A 22,784-nucleotide genomic window follows, 5' to 3' on the forward strand; every position below is an offset into this window, starting at 1 on the left:
AATGCCTGAACCTTTCCATTACTTGTGTTTGCCCTTTAGCATCTCATGTGCAGATAATAACAAATGCATTTTTATGATTGTCTCACTTGCCAACCCAGCACTGCTCGGTTCAGATAACCCAAAAAGGACATCTATTATGGAAGTTGCAGGTCCTGTGTGGTACTGATTCAGTGTAATCAAAGCCCTGTAGAAAAATGAAGAAACAATATTTGAATGTAAAATGTAAGGTTAGTACAATTACCTGTCTGCTTATTTACTTTGAGATTAGTCTACATGCAATGCCTTGGACAAAAATAGGATTCAAGCGAAATAAAAAAATAACAAATGCCTCTTATAATAAAAAGTCCCTCCTATTGGTATTAATTAATCAGCTCTCACAGAGTATTCCTGCCCACGCACCAGGAAAGCTAGGGACAATGCCTAAAAACATTTAGGACTTTATTAAGCCTTGGTTCACACTGAATGCAGGTTTGAAATCTGAACTTGCACAATTTCAAACTAGCATTTCAGTCCGACTTTGGGGGTGATTTGAGAGACATTTTGTGCGGGTTTATGTACAGATGTCTATTGAAATCACCCCTGAAGTCGGCAAAAGTAGTGCAGAAACTACTTTTTGGAATCTGTGCAGCGCCACAAGGTAGGCATAGCACCGATTCGGACAGTGCTGGCATTAGGCTCCGATTTGACATGTGAACGGGGGCTAAAGTAAATTTGTTTGATGTGTGTTTTTTTTTACTTCTAGGAAGGGGTGGCTTCTTAGTGGCTCCGTCTATACTGCAGTAAATAGCTAAGCAGGGGTGTCCCAGCTTTTTTCAAAGAGGCCCAGCTCTGATGAAGTGAACATCCGTGAGGGCCGACCATTTCACCTGACATTCTTTGGACCATTCAAATTAAATACAAACAAACAATTTTATGCAAAGTTTATTGCAAACGGCATACTTTTCCTTTCATCACATGGATGACAAATCTAAACGGATGTTAAATCACTCTGCCTTTCATATCTGAAGGCCAGAGGAGAAAAAAATCCAGCAAGCTGAAATATACGTCAGGAACATTGTAAAGTACATTACATATTATTGGTAATAAAAGTCGTCTGTCAACTTTTAAGTTAAAAAAAAATATGAACAGGAACATAACACCAAGTATACATGTTGTGTTCAAATATATTGATAACTAATTTAGACCAACTGACGTTAACTGAGATGCAATCAGTCACACAAGGGTTAACCACATATAAGCGCTATATGAACCCACCGATGATGATTAATGATGGCAGCAAAAAAAAGTCATGAATGATGCCAATGTATTTTTCCAAATTACCTGTGGGGCCGTATAAAAGCAGCCCGGGGGCCACATTTGGCCCGCGGGCCGGACTTAGGACATGCCTGCGCTAAAGGAAGCACAAAAAAAAAGAATCAACTGATAGAAATCACCCTACTCTATGCTCCTATAGTCAATCTATTACTTCCATACTTCCTGGACCTAAAAAGCGTCCTGACTGCAATATAATACTGACTCCTGGCCACTGAGAACTACGAGATATGAGAGCAACCTAGAAATAAAAACCCTCCCCACCAACCAAAATACCATATCTAAACATGATTGTGCACCTAAACTCACTAAGAAAAAGAAAATACTCTACGGCTCCATGTACACGGGACGTTAGAAAAAACGTGCTGCAAAGCAAGTTCTGACGCTGGGAAAAAGCAGCTGTTAAACGTGCTTTCAGTAGCTTTTTCCATTAACGTTATTGCACGTTTGGCCACGTTGCTAGCAGCGTTTTTTCTGCCTCCATTCAAAATCAATGGTTCCCTATGGGAGCCTATTGATATGAATGGAAGTTGCACCGCAAGTCGGATCAGGATGATCCGACTTGCGGCGCGACTTGCGCTGTGAGAATCTTAAGGGGGAACTCCACGGCAAAAATGGGAAAAAAAAAGGCGTGGGGGTCCCCCCCAGGTTCCAAACCAGGCCCTTCGGGTCCGGTATGGAATTTGAGGGTAGCCCCACGCCGAAAAAACGGCGTGGGGTCCCCCCCAAAATCCGTACTAGACCCTTATCCGAGCATGCAGCCCGGTAGGGCAGGAAGGGGGAGGGGACGAGCGAGCAGCCCCACCCCCCCTGGACCATACCAGGCCACATGCCCTCAACATGGGGGGGTGTTGGTGCTTTGGGGCAGGGGTAGCTCTGCACCCCCCACCTCAAAGCGCCTTGCCCCCATGTTGATGAGGACAAGGGCCTCATCCCCACAACCCTGGCCGGTGGTTCTGCGGGCAGGGGGCTCATCGGAATCTGGAAGCCTCCTTTAACAAGGGGGCCCCCCAGATCCCGGACCCCCTCCCTATGTGAATGGGTATGGGGGTACACTGCACCCCTACCCATTCACCCCATAAAAGGCAGTGTGTGTAAATAATGACGAGACGTTTTGGAAAGTTTATTAAAAATCTTCATCCGGCCTTCTCCTGCTCTGGTCTTCTCCCTCTCCAGTCTTCTGGTATTCTGCTCTTTTGCTGTCCGCTCTTCTGCTGTCCAATCTTCTGCTCTTTTGCCTCCTCTGGTCTTCTTCTTCTTCCTCCGGTCCTCCTCCGACGATGTCTCCGGTGATTATGCCGGTCTCTGCAGCTTGTTATATAACATTGTGGGCGTGGTCTCCCGGTGACGTGACCGGGAGGCCCCTCCCCCTTATGTCACAGATGACGTCATCTGTGACATAAGGGGTGGGGCCTCCCGGTGACGTCACCAGGAGGACACGCCCACAATGGCTATATAACAAGCTGCAGAGACCGGAATAATCACCGGAGACATCGTCGGAGGTGGACCGGAGGAAGAAGAAGAAGAAGACCAGAGGAGGCAAAAGAGCAGAAGAAGATTGGACAGCAGAAGAGCGGACAGCAAAAGAGCAGAAGACCAGAGCAGGAGAAGGCCGGATGAAGATTTTTAATAAACTTTCCAAAACGTCTCCTGTCATTATTTACATACACTGCCTTTTATGGGGTGAATGGGTAGGGGTACAGTGTACCCCCATACCCTTTCACATAGGAAGGGGGTCCGGGATCTGGGGGGCCCGCTTGTTAAAAGGGGGCTTTCAGATTCCGATGAGCCCCCTGCCCGCAGACCCCCACAACCACCGGCCAGGGTTGAGGGGATGAGGCCCTTGTCCTCATCAACATGGGGGCAAGGTGCTTTGAGGTGGGGGGTGCAGAGCTCCCCCTGCCCCAAAGCACCAACACCCCCCTCATGTTGAGGGCATGTGGCCTGGTATGGTCCAGGGGGGGTGAGGCCGCTCGCTCGTCCCCTCCCCCTTCCTGCCCTACCAGGCTGCATGCTCGGATAAGGGTCTGGTACGGATTTTGGGGGGGACCCCATGCCATTTTTTTGGCGTGGGGATACCCTCAAATTCCATACCGGACCCGAAGGGCCTGGTTTGGAACCTGGGGGAGGGGGACCCCCATGCTGTTTTTTTTCTATTTTTGGCGTGGAGTTCCCACTTAAGATTCTCACAGCGCAAGTCGCGCCACAAGTCGGATCATCCTGATCCGACTTGCGATGCGACTTCCATTCAAATCAATAGGCTCCCATAGGGAACCATTGATTTTGAATGGAAGAAAAAAAACGTATAACGTGGCTGAACGTATGTTCATCACGTTCGGTCACGTTTGGTCGTGTTCGGCCACGTTTCTGCGTTTCAAACGCCAGGAAACACACGTTCGAACGCAAATAATTGTGTTCCAAAAAACGTCCCTGAACTCAACTGCCTGCAAATGACTGTAAACGACCCTGTGTACATGGGCAGATAAGATAAAATGTAGATAGGTTCAGGGGCTTCTAAAAAAAACGCCCAACTGCTCCTAAACGGCCATTTCCAACGTCCCGTGTACATGGAGCCTACATGTTTCACTCTAAGAAAGAGCTTTGTCAGGGGTGTATAAAATAAAATAAGTGCTCAAAATTAAAAGTGCTGTAACCACCACATGGCTAATGGCCAAATGATTAAAAAAATAAAAAAAAGCCTGACACTACAGTTGTTTACATTCATTTTTTTTTATCATTCATCTACACTCAATACCCCTATAGTGAAGTGAAAACAGAATTTTAGAAATGTCTGTAAATTTATGAAAAAGAAAACACCGAAATATCACATGCACTTAAATATGCAGACACTATATTTTGTTGAAGCACCTTTAGGAGCAGTTACAACCCTCAAGTCTTTTTGGGTATGACACAACAAGCTTTGCACACCAGGACTGGGGGACTGGTTGATTTTCTGCCACCCTTCTCTGCAAATCCTCTCAAGCTCAGTCAAGTTGGATGGGGAACATCAGTGGACAGCTATTTTCAGGTCTTTCCAGAGATGTTCAATGGGGTTAAAGTCGGTGCTCTGGACGGGCCACTCTAGGACATTCACAGAGTCCCTAAGCCACTCCTGTGATTAGGACCATTGTTATGTTGGAAGGTGAACCATTGAGGACATCTCTGTACTTTGCTCCATATAGCTTTCCCTCAACCCTGACGAGTCTCCCATTCCTTGCTGCTGAGAAACCCCTCCAAAGCATGATGATGCCACCACCATGCTTCACTGATGGGTCTTGGGAAGGTGATGAGCAGTGCCTGGTTTTCTCCAGACATAACATTTAGAACTGACAAGGCCAAACAGTTAAATCTTGGTTTCATCAGATCAGAGAATCTTGTTCCTCACAGTGCGAGAGCCCTTCAGGTGCTTTTTTGCAAACACTAAGGTGGCTTTCATGTGTTTTGCAGTGGATTTCTGTCTAGCCAAAAGCCCAGATCAGTGGAGGGTTGCAGTGATGGTTGTTCTAGCAGTGATGGTTGTTCTAGAACACAGCGATGCGACACCTTAACAGACACAGCATTGACAACCACTCTTTTGATTGAAACGAAGGTAAGCCCTGTAGATTCCACATACTGGGGATGTATATTCAGATTTAAACATTTATTTTTCTGGATACTCACATTTTTTTTTTTACAGGCTTTGCTGCTATACTTAACGGATATTAACTCTTACCCCTATGTACCTATTATAGGGATAGGACTGTGTGTGGGGGGCCGTTTATGAGCTGGAAATTGTACCATCCACCCCAAAGGCTAAATGCTGTAGAGACCTTCAGACTAGACCGCACAGGTTCTCACTGTTTTCACCTTGTTTTCTCACATCTATAACTCAATTTAAACTAACATAAGGACCAGATGTTCCCTTTACATATTATCATCTCTTACTAATTTAAAATTTCAAATATACACCCTGATACTAGGTTATAATACATCCCTGGTCACTTATGTCTCATAGAAAGACTCTTCTTGGGACACTTGGACACATTCGGTCCCGTTTTTGTGGGGACCTCCATGGAATGCTGATGAGGGTCTGGTGATGCTGACTCCCCCACCTCACGCTTTTGGCACGGTAGAGACAACTGTATCTTTCCCTTCCTCTCTTCTGGCACGGCATGTCACTATCTGGACTATCTCTGATGGTAGGCAGTAAACTATTTGGTAATTAAGGTCTCATTTGCTATACATTTGAACCATCATTTCAATGTCATATTTTTTTCTATTAATAGAATGTTTGAAAATTTGTATCTCCATCCACAATATCCCTGAAGAAAGGTTATACCTGAAATGCATCGGGTAGTTTGAAGAAAATTACATTCACAGATGCTCAACTCATTCAGATAATTTCTCAAATTGAGCCGTGATCTTTTTATACTTATTTGTTTGTATAGAAATTCTTTATATTTTTGTACTTTTGTTATTACCTCCTGCATTGAATTTTAATATGAACCAATAAATCTATGTTTTTATTTAAACTGACGTTTGGTTGCCTTCAAATTCCCACCTACCAATGGGGTTTTTTGCTTCTACATCCTTCTGGAATGTCGTAACATCTCCACTCAAGATCTCTGGAGCTCAGTCAGAATGACCATCGGGTTCTTGGTCACGTCTCTCACTAAATTTGACTGGGTGACCAGCTCTTGAAGAGTCCCGGTTGTGCCAAACTTCCTCCCTTTGATATTTATGGAGGTCACTGTGCTCTTGGGAACCTTCAGTGCAGCGGAATTTTTTGTAGACTTCCCCAGATCTGTGCATTGCAATAATCCTGCCTCGAAGCTCTGAAGGCAATTTCTTTAACCTCATAGCTTTTGTTGTGATACAGTATGAATTGTAACCTGTGCCATTCCAAATCCTGTCCAATCAATTTAATTTACCACAGGTGGACTCCAAACAAAGCGTAGAAACATCTCATCATTGATCAAGAGAAATAGGAGGCACCTGAGCTAAAATTTCAAGTGTTGTTGCAAGGGGTCTGAATACTTAGGCCCCTTTCACACAGGCGGACCGTTCAGATCCGCCTGTCAGTTTTTCAGGCGGCTCTGAACGGATGTCCCATGCATCTCTATGGGGCATTGGATGTCAGCGGAGACATGTCCGCTGACATCCGATCCATCAAATCTGGACAGATGGAAAATCTATTTTCCATCTGTCCAGTGGATCGGATGAGAACGGACAGACAGTCTGTTCCCATCCGATTCCCCCATAGAGAACAGCGGGACCTGACAGCTCTGTCTCCGCACACAGCGTGGAGACACAGCTGCCAACCGCCTGCTCAGGGGGGGATCAGCAGCTCGATCCCCCGCTAAGATAAAAAGAGTCCGCCGACGGACCGGAATGTGTGAAAGGTGCCTTTATGCCAATGTGATATTTCAGTTTTTCCTTTTTCATACATTTGCAAACATTTCTAAAATTCTGTTTCCACTTTGTCATTATGGGGGACCAAAGGCACACACGTACCGATACGTACACACGTACCGATTGTCGGCCGCAAATATTCGGCCAACGTCCGATCGGCCGATTGTCGGCTTGTTAGTATGATGCTTCCGACAACCGACTGCGACTTTTCGGCAGAACAAAATCTGGTGTGCAGGCTATAACATTTTTGTAGGCCAACAAAGAACGGCCGATTGTTCGCCAGTCAGTACAGATTTCGGCCGACAAAAAGCAGATGATCAAGACTGGGCATGCTCAGAGAAGAAAAAACACACGGAAAGTGAACCATCACATGACATCACTTCTGCAGTCGGTTGTTTTTGGCCGACAAAATTCGTGTGCAGTCTTTAGCACTTTTCAACCTACACGACAGCACCGGACAAAAGACGGCCGAACGGTCGGCCGACAATCGGTGCGTGTGTACAGGGCTATAGTGTAGATTAATGAATAATAAAAAAAAAAAATGAATGTAAACAACTGTAGTATCAGGCTACAACATAACAAAATTGAAAAAAAGTGAAGGGGGGGTTGAATACTTTATGAATGCACTATATATACATATATAATTTATTTCAGTAATTCAATTCAAAAAGTGAAACTCATATTTTATATCGATGCATTACACAGAGTGATATATTTCAAGAATTTCTTTCCTTTAATTTTGATGATTATGGCTTACAGCTAGTGAAAACCCTAAATTCAGTATCTCAGAAAATTAGAATATTACACAAAACCAATAAATAATGGATTTTTAATACAGAAATGTTGGCTTACTGAAAAGTATGTCCAGTACAGTATAGTATGTACTGAACACTTGTTCGGGGATTCTTTTGCATGAATTACTGCATGAATCAACATTTTTCCTTTTGAGGAGTTCGCATGGGAAAATGCTTGAGCTTTTGGTCAATGCATGGCACAGGGTGGACCCTGTAACAACACATTTTCTCCAGAAACGTATTTCAGCCCTTCTATTAGTGTTGGCAGTCCAAAAAGAGTGTTAGTTTTCAGCCCTTAGCTTGGGCAGATGAAAAGTTAGCCTCCATGGTAACATTACTGCTATTTCTGCTCCAACAGGAAGAGTATAAAAAAAAAGTAACAGCATCCACACCTAGGCCTAAGGCTCGGTTCACACTTGTGCGATGCGGGAACGCTGCTAATATGCAGTGTTTTCCCGCATCGCATCCGCACATCTGGCAGCTCACACTGCCATATGCGATAAGCAGGGGGTGTCAATTAAAAGTTAACGACACCCCCAGTTTGATTGCATATCGCAGTGCGATCTGCAAGTACACACAGAATCGGATCGCACAAGTGTGAACCACTGTGCGATCCGATTTTGATGCGGCTCAAAAAATGCCTCCTGTGCGTCTTTGGTGCGGATACAGTGCAAATTCAGCCATAAAAAGTGTATGGCTGAAATTCGCACCGCACATGAGATCGCATGTAATGAAGGAGCAGTGCGCTCCGAATTACATGCGATCTCCGCAGCCGCACAAGTGTGAACCGGCACTTAAAGATAAGGCTGCACTAACATACCAAATTAAGCAGAGAATCATAAATGTTTTTCTTTTTAAAATAATCCAGAAAATAAAACTCAATCCATGATTCGGGCTATTGAAAAAAAAAACAAAAAAAAAAATACGAGAAATGCGTAGGTTATAAAATAAACAAACGGCACTTACTTTTTTATTCTTTTATAAGTAACATCATTTGCCAGCTTCAGAAGCCTGTATGTATTATCGCTACTCAGATTTAAAGCCTCGCTATGACTTTCATCAAAGGCGACATTGATAACTTTTTGTGTGAGACCAGACACAATACCAGTAGCAAGAGGCTCACTTGGGCTGTTGGATTCATAAACACCCACAATGTCCCCTGCAACAGAGAAGTACAAGAATGGGATACAGCAGCATAAAGCATCTGTAAAAGGTAATCATGTTTTAAACAAAATAACAAACATGTTATACATCACTGCTCTGTGCAATGGTTTTGCACAGAGCGGCCCTGAACCTCCTCTTCTAGAGTGCCCCGCTGGCATTGTCTGCTCCTCCCCTTCTCCAGCTGCCCCTATAGCAAACTCTTGCTACGAAGGCAGATATGCGGGCTTGATCATGAGCTGGGCCGTGTGTGTCTATTGACAAACACAGTGCAGCTCAGCCCTGCCCCCCGCTCACAGGATTTGACTGACAGCAGCTTCTGCTGCCTCTGTGAGCAGAGAGAGAGAGAGGAGAGGAGAGAGCCAATGCAGATGGGCACAGTGCTTAATTGAGATAGGACTGCAAACACTGGGACATTTTTTACCTTAATGCAAGGAATGCATTAAGCTAAAAAACGTGAAGGCTTTAGAACCACTTTAAAATAAATAACTCACCTTACTCCCAGCAATCATTAAGGACTTGTTTACACAATGTGTGCTGATCTATAATGATCAATGCAGGCTCAATGCAAGGACATTGAAAATAAACTGTTCTCTATGTGCCTTGTTCCAACCATTCTAAAGTGTGGTGCATGAAAATGCAGCATTTCTGCAGTGCACAACTATGGCTTACGATGCACTACTGTGCTACAGTTAAATGCAGTATTAGTTAAACAGGGCTTGAGAAATTTGCTTTGAATTTAAGAGCCAGCCAGCGTGGGTTGTAAGCACCTGTGGCAAGTAGTTTGCGCCCCCTAATCCCTCCTACTTACAGCAGAGCCGCCAGCCACAATAACCCAAACATAAAGCTGTTACATCAGGGTTATAGGCTGGCTGCAAAAAAGGAGGTGAGAGAGAGAGAGAGAGAGAGATGGTGAGAGTAGGAGTGAGGGGGAGAGAGAAAGTGTGGGGGAGTGAGGGGGTGTAAGATAGAGAGAGGGGGGGAGAGAGAGAAAGTGTGAGAGAGAGAGGGGGTAAGAGTGAGGTGGGTGAGAAAGAAGGGGGGATAACAATAAAGGGGTGGGGGAACTGAGAGAGAGGGGGGGGGGGTAGGAGAAAAGCAGTGAGGGGAGGTGAAAGAGGGGGGGGGTGAGAGAGGAAGGGGTTCAGAGTAAGTGAAAGAGGGGGGTGGAAGGGGTCACGGGTATTAGTACTTGCACTTTGAGCACGGACACCGTTTTGTGGGACTATCGTGTGCATACACCACCCAACATGTGCTATTTCACACCGGGCTCATAACTACACCCAACCCTCGGGTTTGTGAGCACAATAAAACAAAATAAAATGTATTCATCACAATTTAAAAGGTAGCTTTAGCACTTTTTTTTTTTAAACTTTGTTTATTTAATCACTGTTTACAAGGCACTTACCACTTTAGGAGTGTATTGAATAGCCACTAAGAGCCTGTGTGGCCCACTGGAAGGTACCATATTATATATTCTATATACTTCTGGAATCAATCAAGCATACTGGCACTTTATTATTTCAGCACTGAGTCTTTTATTTGTATTTCAACTACAGCATTGGTTGAACACTGGTTCAGAAGGATCTGTATCCATTACTTAGCACTTTGACACTTTATTTTTATAGCACTGTGCACTTTTTATGGTTCAACGCAACTTAGTTGTTCTTTATATTTTATACTGCACACTATCTATGTGATTTTATGCTCATTATATGGGGTAGGACCCAATATTTTAGCATATTGCACAGTTTTTGCTCTATCCCACACATAGAAGACAGTTTATGATTTTATGAGTTCTATGCAGTGGTGTGCTGCTTTATGAAGTGGTAGCGCCATTTACCAACAACCCATCACCCCTATTTAGTGCACTGCATGTGTTTGCTGTGTGTTAAATGTGTAGACCACAATCGGAGTCAAAATATTTATATTTTTTGTATCTTGATAGAGGTGTTCTGTTGCCATGTGTTTTGATGCATTTTGATACAGGAAAATTTTACATGGCTACATTATATTATTATACAAGAATGTAGATTAGGAAAGTTGAATTTCCTCATGATGATATAGGAATGAATGAATATGGTGAGGAGGAAAAGGAACCAAAAACATTTGCAATGGTTCAGTGGAGGTTTTTTTTTATTTTTTTCCCCCTATGACCGGTCTTGGTGTACTTTCACTGATGATGGCCTAGAAGCCTGTAAGAGTTTTTTAACCACTTTACCACCGGAGGATTTTGCTGTCTTCCGTCCAGGCCACTTTTTGCGATTCGGCGCTGTGCGACTTTAACTGACAATTGCGCGGTCGTGCGACGCCGTACCCAAACGAAATTTACGTCGTTTTTTTCCCACAAACAGAGCTTTCTTTTGGTGGTATTTGATCACCTGTGCAATTTTTACTTTTTGCGCTATAAACAAAAAAAGAGCGTTTATTTTGAAAAAATAACAATATTTTTCACATTTTTTTATAGGAAATTCCCCCCCAAAAAAATGTAAAAATCAAATTTTTTTTAAATTTTTGGCCAATTTGTTTTCTGCTACCCATGTTTAGTAAAAAAAAATTTGCAATAAGCGTATTTTGATTGGTTTGCGCAAAAGTTATTGCGTTTACTAACTAAGGGAAAGATTTCTGTCATTTTTGGTGTTTTTTTTTTTAACGCGTAATGGCGGTGATCTGCGATTTTTTTTGCGGGACTGCGACATTGCGGCAGACAGATCGGACCCTTGACTGACATTTTTGACACTTTTGGGGGTACCAGTGACATTTCTACAGTAATCAGTGCTATATATATGCACTGTTACTGTAAAAATGACACTGGCAGGGAAGGGGTTAATTTTATTTTGGAGAGGGAGGGGTTAATGTATGCCTGGTGCTTACTGACGTGTGGGGGGGGAGGTGACTGAGTGACGCAGGGACAGATCGGATGTCCAGCTATGCTGAACACTCCGATCTGTCACTCCCTGTCACTATGGAGATCCGCCCGCTGTGTTTACACACAGCGGGCGGATCTCCAGACTCGATCCCCGACGATCGGGGCAGAGCAGCGGCAATCGCCGCTGCTCCTCCGCTGGCCCAACTCCCGCTCTGAATGAACACAGCGGGAGCGAGCCTCCGGCGGTGCGCGAGCGCCGCCCACAAGGGGCGGAGTCCAGCGACGTAGGTCTACGTCGCTGGACGGGATCGCGGCACTTTGCCGCAGTAGCCTCCATGTGAGCGGAGGTAAAGTGGTTAAAGTTTGAAGTTTGGTATAAATTGCTTTATAATATCAGGCTGTTTGTGTACACCAGTTTTTCTGCATGCATTGTAAATGGACGTTATAATATACTCATCGGAAGTCCCACCTCCTATGCCAACGTCAATCATAGGCGCCGGGACTTCCGATGAGAGCGCATCCTTCCTTCTCCTCGGCGCCGCCCGCCCCCTTCTACCTCTCGGTGCCGCCCGCCCCCTTCTACCTCTCGGCACTGCTTTCTGGAGATCTTTAGTGATGTGTATAGTGGCGCTGGCGAGGCTGCAATTATGGGCGCTGGCGAGGCTGCATGTATGGGCACTGGCAAAGGCTGCATGTATGGGCACTGGCAAAGGCTGCATGTATGGGCACTGGCAAAGGCTGCATGTATGGGCACTGGCAAAGGCTGCATGTATGGGCACTGGCAAAGGCTGCATGTATGGGCACTGGCAAAGGCTACATGTATGGGCACTGGCAAAGGCTACATGTATGGGCACTGGCGATGGCGAGGCTGCAATTATGGGCGCTGGTGAGGCTGCATGTATGGGCACTGGCAAGGCTGCATGTATGGGTACTGCAGTGACGAGGCTGCATGTATGGGCACTGCACTGGCGAGGCTGCATTTAAGGACACTGCGCTGATGAGGCTGCATTTGTGGGCACTGGTAAGACTACATTTAATTTAAAAAAAATGTTCTGAGTTTAAAGCTGTTTATTTTAAATTTCAGCTTTTTTCCTGAAATTTCTGCCCTAAAATTTAGGTGCGTGTTATACGCCGATAAATACGGTAAATACTCCTCAGTAGGTGGTGGTACATTGTTGGTTGGTACGATGGCTTTGCTGCTGTAAAAGAAAATGGGTGCATCTTACGTACCTGATCCGAAGCAGTTACTCGGCAGCACTGCCTCAGCGTCATACTTCCTGGGTGTGAAGGTAACCAGAAGGCGCCCGTACAGCCCTGTTTTTTGATTGGCTACCTTCAGTTTCAGCAGGCAGACTCCCTTTCTCTGTAATTCCTTTAAAGAGATATTTTCCTGCCAGGTCCTGCAGATACAAAAAAAAAAAAAAAGATACAAAAAGATAAGTTACTGTAAATGTAGCTGCTCTCACATATAAAATAACTGGGAACCATACTGTCACTGCAGAGGGCTCACTTCACACTCTCCATGACACAGGCTCTACAAGGCACTATGTGGCAAAATGGAGCCAACATGGCATAACTGCCTATGACTTAAAGCTGTATTAAACCCCAAAACAAACATTTACTATATTGCAGCTTACCAAATCTTAGATGCTGCAATCGTTTTCTTTTTAGACTTCTATTTTCATCTGGTGATCTAGCCAGAAAGTCTGCTATGTTTCACAAGCTCAAGCTCTCCAGCAGAATGTATCAGTTTACATGGATAAGATAAACCACTTAACACTGGCAAAGGTGAACGAGCAGCTTTTATTTATTAATGCAAAACTTCCCAATAGGCCAAAAACTGTTTTTTGTAACCAATTATAAAGTGCGAGGTGGAGTCATGTTATAATTTTTTTTAGAAGTTCTTAACCGGTTGCCGACTGCGCACAGTATATTTACTGCGGCAGTCGGCCCCGGCCAGGCAGAGTGACGTAGGTCTACGTCGCTCGCCTGTCACTCCTTCTAGAGCCAATAGCGGGCGGGCGCGCGCCCGCCTCGGCTCATTCACGGAGGAGTGCGGGAGTGTGACTGGCGGACCCGATGTCCGCCAGTCACACTACGATCGCCGGTACAGCGGGAGAAAGACAGAGCGGCTTATGTAAACAAGCCGCCTGTCAGTTCTCCCTGTGTAAAAGTGAAGATCAGACAGTTCTACTATGTAGAACTGTTGATCTTTGTTTTTACACTAGTAGACCTGTCCCTACACAGTTAGAAGCACGCCCCTAGGACACACTTAACCCCTCCCTGTCCAATACTGTTAACCCCTTCCCTGCCAGTGTCATTTTTGCAGTAACAGTGCATATATATAGCACTGATTACTGCAGTAATGTCACTGGTACCCCCAAAAGTGTCAAAAATGTCAGTCAAGGGTCCGATCTGTCCGCGGCAATGTCGCAGTACCGCAAAAAAAAAAATCGCAGATCGCCGCCATTACTTGTTAAAAAAAAAAACACCAAAAATGACAAAAATCTTTCCCTTTGTTAGTAAACGCGATAACTTTTGCGCAAACCAATCAAAATACGCTTTTTGCGATTTTTTTTACCAAACATAGGTAGCGTAAAACAAATTGGCCAAAAATGTTAAAAAATTTTGATTTTTACATTTTTTTGGGGGGGAATTTCATATAAAAAAAAAGTGAAAAATATTGTTGTTTTTGCAAAAATTACGCTCTTTTTTTGTTTATAGCGCGTGATCAAAAAAAAAAATCGCACAGGTGATCAAATACCACCAAAAGAAAGCTCTGTTTGTGGGAAAAAAAGGACGTGAAATTCGTTTAGGTACAGCGTCGCACGACCGCGCAATTGTCCGTTAAAGTCACGCAGTAAAAAAATCGCAAAAAAAACCCTGGTCTTTTAGCAGGAAAATCCTCCGGTGGTAAAGTGGTTAATCTGATAATACATTTAAAACTCCCCATCCCCCCCAGACTGACAATACTGCTGTCTGATGTGCCTCCTCTTCTCTTTCATCCAGAGTGGTGTCTCACTAATACAGGTGTGTTACTGGTCAGATTATCAGGTGAAAACAAAAGAGGTAAAAGAGACAAAGAAAAGAAAACGGATGCAGCCACCACATCTAATAATTGGTAATTATATACTTAATAATAATATATAATATATTATATTTTTGGTTTGGCGTTTAATACTGCTTGAGATATTCCATCGTTTTTGTAACCACAGTCTTTCCCATCTTTATATCTGACCAGATTTATTATAACATGGAGTGGAATATAATGACAATATATTTGGTTCACTTTTGAACATAAAGGCTGCATTCACACTTGAGCGTAGCGTTTTTTACCGCGATTTTTACCGCGATTTTTTCAGGCGTTTTTCATTGACATCTATCAAAAACGCTGGTAATCAGCCCAAAAAGAAGCTCATGTACTTTTTTCAGCTACAGGCGTTTTGCAAAACGCTCAGATGTGAACAGGGGCCATTTAAATGAATGGGGTTTTACTTGTTGGGCGTTTTGGAAGCGTTTCTTTTGAGCGTTTTTGGAGCTGAAAACGCCCAGGTGTGAATGGAGCCTTAATGCAGAGGAATATAAAAATATGGAGCATCTCCTTCATATGACATTCTCCTAATGAGAACACAGGATCACTTCACTGGATCTTACCTCACTTGGCACTTTAATGTGGAGCTCTGCTTTAAGCCCAAGGGGGAGGCAAACAAGTGGAGCTCTGCTTTAAGCCCAATGCATGCTATAGGTAAAGAAAACGATTGTGTTGTAACCTATAGATCATGTATATGGAAGTGGCAAGTGACTGAACTAGCATTCCTGAAGAAAAGATACTACATACAACTGACCCATTATTTACATCAGCTGAATACACCAAATGGAGTTTGCAGAGTTCCTCATAAGCCAAAGGCCCCTTTCACATGGACTTTCCTGAAAAACTGACAGGCGGACCTGATTGGATGCTCCATGCGGCCCTATGGAGCGGCAGATGTCAGCGGTGACATGTCTGCTGACACCCGCTGCTACCCGATCCGATCCTATTTTCCATCCGTCTGGATAATCGGATCAGATGAAAACAGGCAGGCAGTCCATTCGCATCTGATCTCCCATTGAGAGGAGAGGGGATCTGACAGCTCTGTCTCTGCAAAGTAAGCAGAGACGGAGCTGTCACCTGCCTGCTCAGCAAGGATCAGCAGATCGATCCCCGCTGAGCAAAGCGGAGTCCGTTGAGTGCACTGCTCGTGTGAAAGGACCCTTAGTGTGGACTGTTCTTGTCTGCAACTAACCAGACTCTGACCTTTTTGTTCCCTGTGCATCATGGGAAAATGATCAGAAAAGTACAGCTTCCAACTAGATCTTTCTTATTCTCCCATGATCCACTAGGAAAGCCAAAGTCAGAGTCTGCTTAGTTGTCGACAAGAACAGCTCTGCCTTTAGGACACTTTTAGTTATGGGAACGCAGTGACTAACACTGTGGGGCTGATTTACTAAAACTGGAGAGTGCAGAATCGGACACAGCTCTGCAGAGAAACCAATCAGCTTCTAAGTTTCATTGTCAAAGCTTAAAGTGCTTGTAAACTTGAATAATCACAATAAAATAAACAGTTTATCTCATACACTAAAGCATCAGAAGCCATCTGTCCCCAGTCTTGCTAAGAAAGGAGCATCCAGGAAACTGAAATCCTCTCCGCTTTCCTGCAGCAATAAAACCCGGCACATCCAAAAATTAGTGTCGCCACAACCCCGCTCTTGTGACTGACAGACTGTGTAGTTCTCTTATGTATGAGCATGAGAGAAGGGTGAGTGTAATCAGCATTTCATCACAGATCGCTCCCCCTACCTCCTCCTGCACACCCAGGATTGGCTGCTCCATGCTTCAGCATTATTGGACTATACCAGTGGTCCCCAAAACTGTGGCCCTTTGCTTGACTCCATCCAGCCCTTGGGATACTATTCCTCCAACTGACACCAATGATGAGGCACTATTCCTCCCGCTGACACCATTGATGGGGCACTATTCCTCCCACTGGCACCATTAATGGGGAACTATTCCTCCCACTGGCACCATTAATGGGGAACTATTCCTCCCACTGACACCATTAATGGGGTACTATTCCTCTCACTGACACCATTAATGGGTACTATTCCTCCCACTGACACCATTAATGGGGTACTATTCCTCCCACTGACACCATTAATGGGGCATTATTCCTCCAACTGACACCAATGATGAGGCACTATTCCTCCCACTGACACCATTGATGGGGCACTATTCCTCCCACTGACACCTTTAATGGGGTACTATTCCTCTCACTGACACCATTAATGGGGTACTATTCCTCCCACTGACACCATTAATGGGGTACTATTCCTCCCACTGACACCATTGATGGGGCACTATTCCTCCCACTGGCACCATTAATGGGGAACTATTCCTCCCACTGACATCATTAATGGGGTTCTATTCCTCCCACTGAAACCATTAATGGGGTACTATTCCTCCCACTGACACCATTAATGGGGAACTATTCCTCCCACTGACACCTTTAATGGGGTACTATTCCTCTCACTGACACCATTAACGGGGTACTATTCCTCCCACTGACACGATTAATGGGGTACTATTCCTCCCACTGACACCATTAATGGGGTACTATTCCTCCCACTGACACCATTAATGGGGTACTATTCCTCCCACTGACACCTTTAATGGGGTACTATTCCTCTCACTGACACCATTAACGGGGTACTATTCCTCCCACTGACCATATTAATGGGGTACTATTCCTCCCACTGACACCATTAATGGGGTACTATTTCTCCCACTGACACCATTAATGGGGTACTATTCCTCCCACTGACACCATTAATGGGGAACTATTCCTCCCACTGACACCTTTAATGGGGTACTATTCCTCTCACTGACACCATTAATGGGGTACTATTCCTCCCACTGACACGATTAATGGGGTAATATTCCTCCCACTGACACCATTAATGGGGTACTATTCCTCCCACTTACACCTTTAATGGGGTACTATTCCTCTCACTGACACCATTAACGGGGTACTATTCCTCCCACTGACACCATTAATGGGGTACTATTCCTCCCACTGACACCATTAATGGGGTACTATTCCTCCCACTGACACCATTAATGGGGTACTATTCCTCCCACTGACACCATTAATGGGGAACTATTCCTCCCACTGACACCTTTAATGGGGTACTATTCCTCTCACTGACACCATTAATGGGGTACTATTCCTCCCACTGACACCATTAATGGGGTACTATTCCTCCCACTGACACCATTAATGGGGTACTATTCCTCCCACTTACACCATTAATGGGGAACTATTCCTCCCACTGACACCTTTAATGGGGTACTATTCCTCTCACTGACACCATTAATGGGGTACTATTCCTCCCACTGACACCATTAATGGGGCATTATTCCTCCCACTGACACCATTAATGGGGCATTATTCCTCCCACTGACACCATCAATGGGGCACTATTTCTCCCACTGACACCATTAATGGGGTACTATTCCTCCCACTGACACCATTAATGGGGCACTATTCCTCCCACTGACACCATTAATGGGGCACTATTCCTCCCACTGACACCATTAATGGGGCACTATTCCTCCCACTGACACCATTAATGGGGCACTATTCTATACTCGTTCGGTTTAGTGTCAGGCCAGTCTCGGAGTGCAGGGATGACAGCCTCCTGTGCTTGCGCGGTTCATTTTACAGTGCCGGGTTGGTCTCTAAATGCAGGAATGATGACCTCCTGTGCATGCGCAGTTCAGCTTATAGTTCTGGACCGGTCTCTGAGTGCAGGGATGAAGCCTCCTGCATATGTGCAAGAGTGACATCACCCCCCCCCCCACCAGCCAATTAAGTAACCCGAATAACCAGCACTCAGAAGCAGATGCGGGCACAGGACCAGTGAACAAGTATGGAGACTTTAGTTCTGCACTGATGTGCGTTTATTTGGATGGGCAGCCAAATACACCAAAAAAGGGGCATGCACTATTTTTTGTAACTTGGCTGCAACGCGCCTGCATTGATGAGGTGCACTGGAGTGCCATTAACGTGTGCATGCACAGCTCAGTGTACACTGCTACAGATCACTGCAATCAGGCATTTAGGTTTATATTCATTTGTATTGCAGACAATGCATGTCTCTTCTGTAACAGGGAGCCTGCCTGCCTTTAGTTCCACTTTAAGAATGAATGGCACCGCAGTCCAATAACACACACGTCTGTGAAAACCTGGAGAGGATTTCCTTTATTTGAAGAGATTTAATGTCACTTCCTGCTGCTTTTACAGGACAGGAAATGTGAGAAAATCTCCCCAATGGGGGAAAAAACACCTGACATGCCATTTCACCCTTCATTACTCCATCCAAAGTGAAAACAAAGCTTTGGGGATTAGTTATATATTAATAATGATTATTGGGTGGGATAACTTTCCCACAGGCTTAGTACATATCTGCCCTCCCCACCCCACTGACGAGCAGTTACATACTGGTGTGTGTGTGTATTGTGTGCACAGGAAAAGTCATTCCTCTCATACCTGGCCTCTTCGATTTCAGCTTCTCTCTCCTCCTTCAGGAGCTCTAGATGGGTTTTAATGAACTCTTCCATGCCGGTCCCAGCACACTATTATCTCAGGGAGCTGTCTGCCTGCACCTTGTTCACTCAGACATATTCCATGACATTTCCTGTGTAAGCGGAACTGCCTGTCTGCTCCGTGTTTCCGGGGGTCGGTGTTTGCGGGTGCACGCTGTACGGAAGCAGTGACAGCGGCGCAGTGTACGGAAGGCGGAGTGGCATGGCACTGGCAGGGTGCAGAATGCTGGTGCGGAGTGTGCTGGGTGCAAGGGGTGTCGGGGCTGCTGCTGCAGCAGGTAAGGGGGAGGGGTGGGTGGTCGCAGGACTTGTAGCTGGGTAACTTTTACACAGTACACGGGGGTCATTCCCCTATGTCAGGGATTCTAGTAGTAGAGGGTCACCTTCCATGGTCACAGAATGCAGCCTCCTATTTCCCTGAATGAAGGATGCTGATAATTCACCTCTTCCCATCCGGCCAAGTCTGACACTTCACTCCTACATGGGAAAATTTACTCTTTTTTTTTTTTTTTCCAAAAAATTACTTAGAACCCCAAACATTATATATATATATATATTAGCAGAGACTTATGGCGATCATTGCAATTATTATGTTACACTGTATTTGCGCAGCGGTTTTTTCAAACGCACTTTTATTATTTAAAAAAAAAATATATATTTACCCCATTTTTTGTGAAGGATGATGATACACCGAGGAAATAGATACCTAACATGTTACGCTTTAAAATTGCGCTCGCCCAAGGAATGGCGGCAAACTACGGTGCTTAAAATTCTCCATAGGCGTTGCTTTAGCCACTTGCCGTCCAGCCGCCGTCAATATACAGCAGCAAGTTCCCGCAAATCGCCGCAGCGACCTTGGGGGCGCACGCCCCAATTTGCCAGTGGAAAAGCCGATTCACGGGGCCGCCGGCGGCCGCGATTGCTGCTGGGCACCCGCGATCGCTCCCCGTGGAGAGAGAACGGCGGTCTGCTGATGTAAACACGGCAGACCGTTGTTCTCTCAGGAATCAACACAGAGCTCCTGTTTTCCTCCTATTTAGGAACACGGGTCTCTGTGTTGATTCCATAAACCCATCCCCCTCACAGTTAGACAGCACCCCCTAGGCCGGTGATGGCAAACCTTGGCACCCAAAATGTTTTGGAACTACATTTCCCATGATCCTCAGCTACACTGCAGAGTGCATGAGCATCATGGGAAATGTAGTTCCAAAACATCTGGGGGGTGCCAAGGTTCGCCATCACTGCTCTAGGCTCACATTTAACCCTTTGATCGCCCCCGGGTTAACCCCTTCCCTGCCAGTTTCATTATTACAGTAACAGTGCATATTTTTAGCACTGATTACTGTAGTAATGTCACTGATCCCCCCCCCCCCCCCCCAAAAGTGTCAGAAATGTCAGTTAAGGGTTCGATCTGTCCGCCGCAATGTCACCGTCCCGCTAAAAATCACAGATCGTCGCCATTACTAGTAAAAATAAATAAATAAAAATGCCATAACTCTATCCCCTAGTTTGTAGACGCGATAACTTTTACGCAAACCAATCAAAATACGCTTATTGGAATTTTTTTTTCACCAAAAATATGTAGCAGAATACAAATTGGCCTAAAATGATGAAAAAATTAGATTTTTACATTTTTTTTATTGGGAATGTTTTATAGCAGAAAGTAATAAATATATATATATATTTTTTTTTTTTTTCAGAATTGTTGCTCCTTTTTTTGTTTATAGCGCAAAACATGAAAATTGCACAGGTGATCAAATACCACCAAAAGAAAGCTCTGTTTGTGGGAAAAAAGGAAATCAATTTTATTTGGGTGTGGCATCGCACGGCTGTGCAGTTGTCAGTTAAAGTAACGCAGTGCCTGGTCATTAAGGGGGAAAATCTTCCGGTCTAGAAGTGGTTAAACGCCTTTACAGGTTACCAGTTTAGAGTTGCACAGGAAGTCTGGTTCTATAATTATTGCTCTCACTCGGATGTTAGCAGCCATACCTCACGTGTGGTGCATTCACTGTTTACATATGCGTAACCTATGCATATGCATTTGCGCGTAAGCATGTGGGGGATGGGGTTGCTTTCATTTTTAGTTTTATACCAAACTTTATTTTTTATCCTTTTTTTTTTTTTTATAACTTTATTGCTATCACAAGGGATGAACGACATCCCTTGTGATAACATGGGCCGTGACAGGTCCTCTTTATCTAGAGATCTATGATCTATTGGACCCCAAATCTCTCCTCTAGCCTCCCATGCAGCCAATCAGACACAGATCAGTCTGATCAGCTGCTAAAGGCCAGGTAAACAAAGGGGCGGAACCGGAAGTGACGACATACTTGTTGATCCCAGGTTTCTGGGGTCACAGAGAGAGGAACAACGTCAGTTCCTCTCACGCTGCTCTGTGAAGCCATCGCCACCGGTCACATCACTCCCGTGCTCCGCGATCGGACGGTAGAACCCGGAAGAGGCGGTGGCAGAATGGGGGTGGGATCCCCTTCCGCCACCCGCAGAAGTGATCCATTGGCTATTTAGCCACTCATATCACTTCTGCTACAAAGGGAATCGCTGGCAGAAAAAATGAGATATCAGGATGATTCCTGTAGGTGGCAAGTAATTAAAGCGAACCTGTCACCAGCCAACCAGAACAGTATTAGTGTATTCCTTTATAATGTGGCTTTTTAAGAAAAAGTCATTTCCCAGCACAGTCCGCTTCCTCCTCACACATCATAGCCCCTCCTCTTCTGGGAGTGTCTAAATACTGTCTGTGTTGGCCCAGCTCCTCCACCTCTCTCCTCCCTACATAACGTATGTAGCTGTGGGGGGGGGGGGGGGGAGGATTGAGGGTAATATTATAGTGTGCAACTTAGGTGACAGCTCTGAGCGGGGCGGGGCCGGATGACATCACATCCAAGATGGCGGCACTCAGCAGCAGTCTTAGGGCATTTGGTTATCTACACAAGGGAAGATCTTATTCTTGGAACTCAGACCCCATTCACACCTATGTGTTGTGCTTATGTGCATCAGCATAGAGCAGCTCTTTTACTTGAATGGGCTGCCCTACATGCACCAAAGTAGCTCTTGCACCTTTTATTCTGCGGTGAGCTTTGTGTGTTTGTACTGCGTGTTTTAGCGCAACAAAATGCGCATCTGCTTGCCACCTTTGGAGTGCCATTTATAATGATACCACAAGCGCAATATGTTCCCGAAATAAAGGGTTGCACCGATACCTGTGTTTTTTTTTTTTTTTTTTTTATCAGCAAGTATGTGTACCAATACTTTCGGTCAAGTACTTGCCGATACCCGAGTACTAGGGCTGCATGATATTGGGGAAAAAAGAACATTGCGATATTTCGTTTTCAACTATAAATATCGCAATATTTCTCTTTGTGGAATGCAGAAGACGGATTAGGCAGAGTCGGGACTCACAGTGGTGGTAGGAGGTAGAAGAACACAGCCCGACATGACATCTGTCCCACACGTTCCCTCTGCCGCCCTGGAGCTAGTTCTCTGGACGGAGCGGTGAGCGCGGCACAGCGAACCAATCACGTGGTGGCGGCGGCACAGGGAACAAATCAGATGTGCAGGCATTATATATATATATATATATATATATATATATATA

The 22,784-nt window shown here is 44.9% G+C and overlaps 2 protein-coding genes across 2 annotated transcripts in view; one reads left to right on the forward strand and one right to left on the reverse strand.

The window, feature by feature from the left end:
* The window catches only part of IGHMBP2 (immunoglobulin mu DNA binding protein 2), a 79,857-nt gene extending 60,616 nt beyond the window's left edge, over window positions 1-19,241 (reverse strand). The window contains exons 1-4 of the mRNA XM_082270244.1: window positions 19,113-19,241; window positions 12,757-12,926; window positions 8,463-8,655; window positions 87-184 (exon numbers count right to left, since the gene is read on the reverse strand). Of these exons, the coding sequence (XP_082126370.1) occupies window positions 87-184; window positions 8,463-8,655; window positions 12,757-12,926; window positions 19,113-19,183 (532 nt within the window). The 5' untranslated portion in view covers window positions 19,184-19,241. The remainder of the gene's footprint in view (window positions 1-86; window positions 185-8,462; window positions 8,656-12,756; window positions 12,927-19,112) is intronic.
* A 57-nt stretch (window positions 19,242-19,298) lies between these two features.
* The window catches only part of MRPL21 (mitochondrial ribosomal protein L21), a 29,350-nt gene continuing 25,864 nt past the window's right edge, over window positions 19,299-22,784 (forward strand). The window contains exon 1 of the mRNA XM_082270597.1: window positions 19,299-19,446. Coding sequence (XP_082126723.1) covers window positions 19,371-19,446 — 76 coding nt within the window. The 5' untranslated portion in view covers window positions 19,299-19,370. The remainder of the gene's footprint in view (window positions 19,447-22,784) is intronic.

The sequence above is a fragment of the Pelophylax lessonae genome (genome assembly GCF_965119305.1).
Source record: "Pelophylax lessonae genome assembly, chromosome: 10".
Classification (NCBI taxonomy): domain Eukaryota; kingdom Metazoa; phylum Chordata; class Amphibia; order Anura; family Ranidae; genus Pelophylax; species Pelophylax lessonae.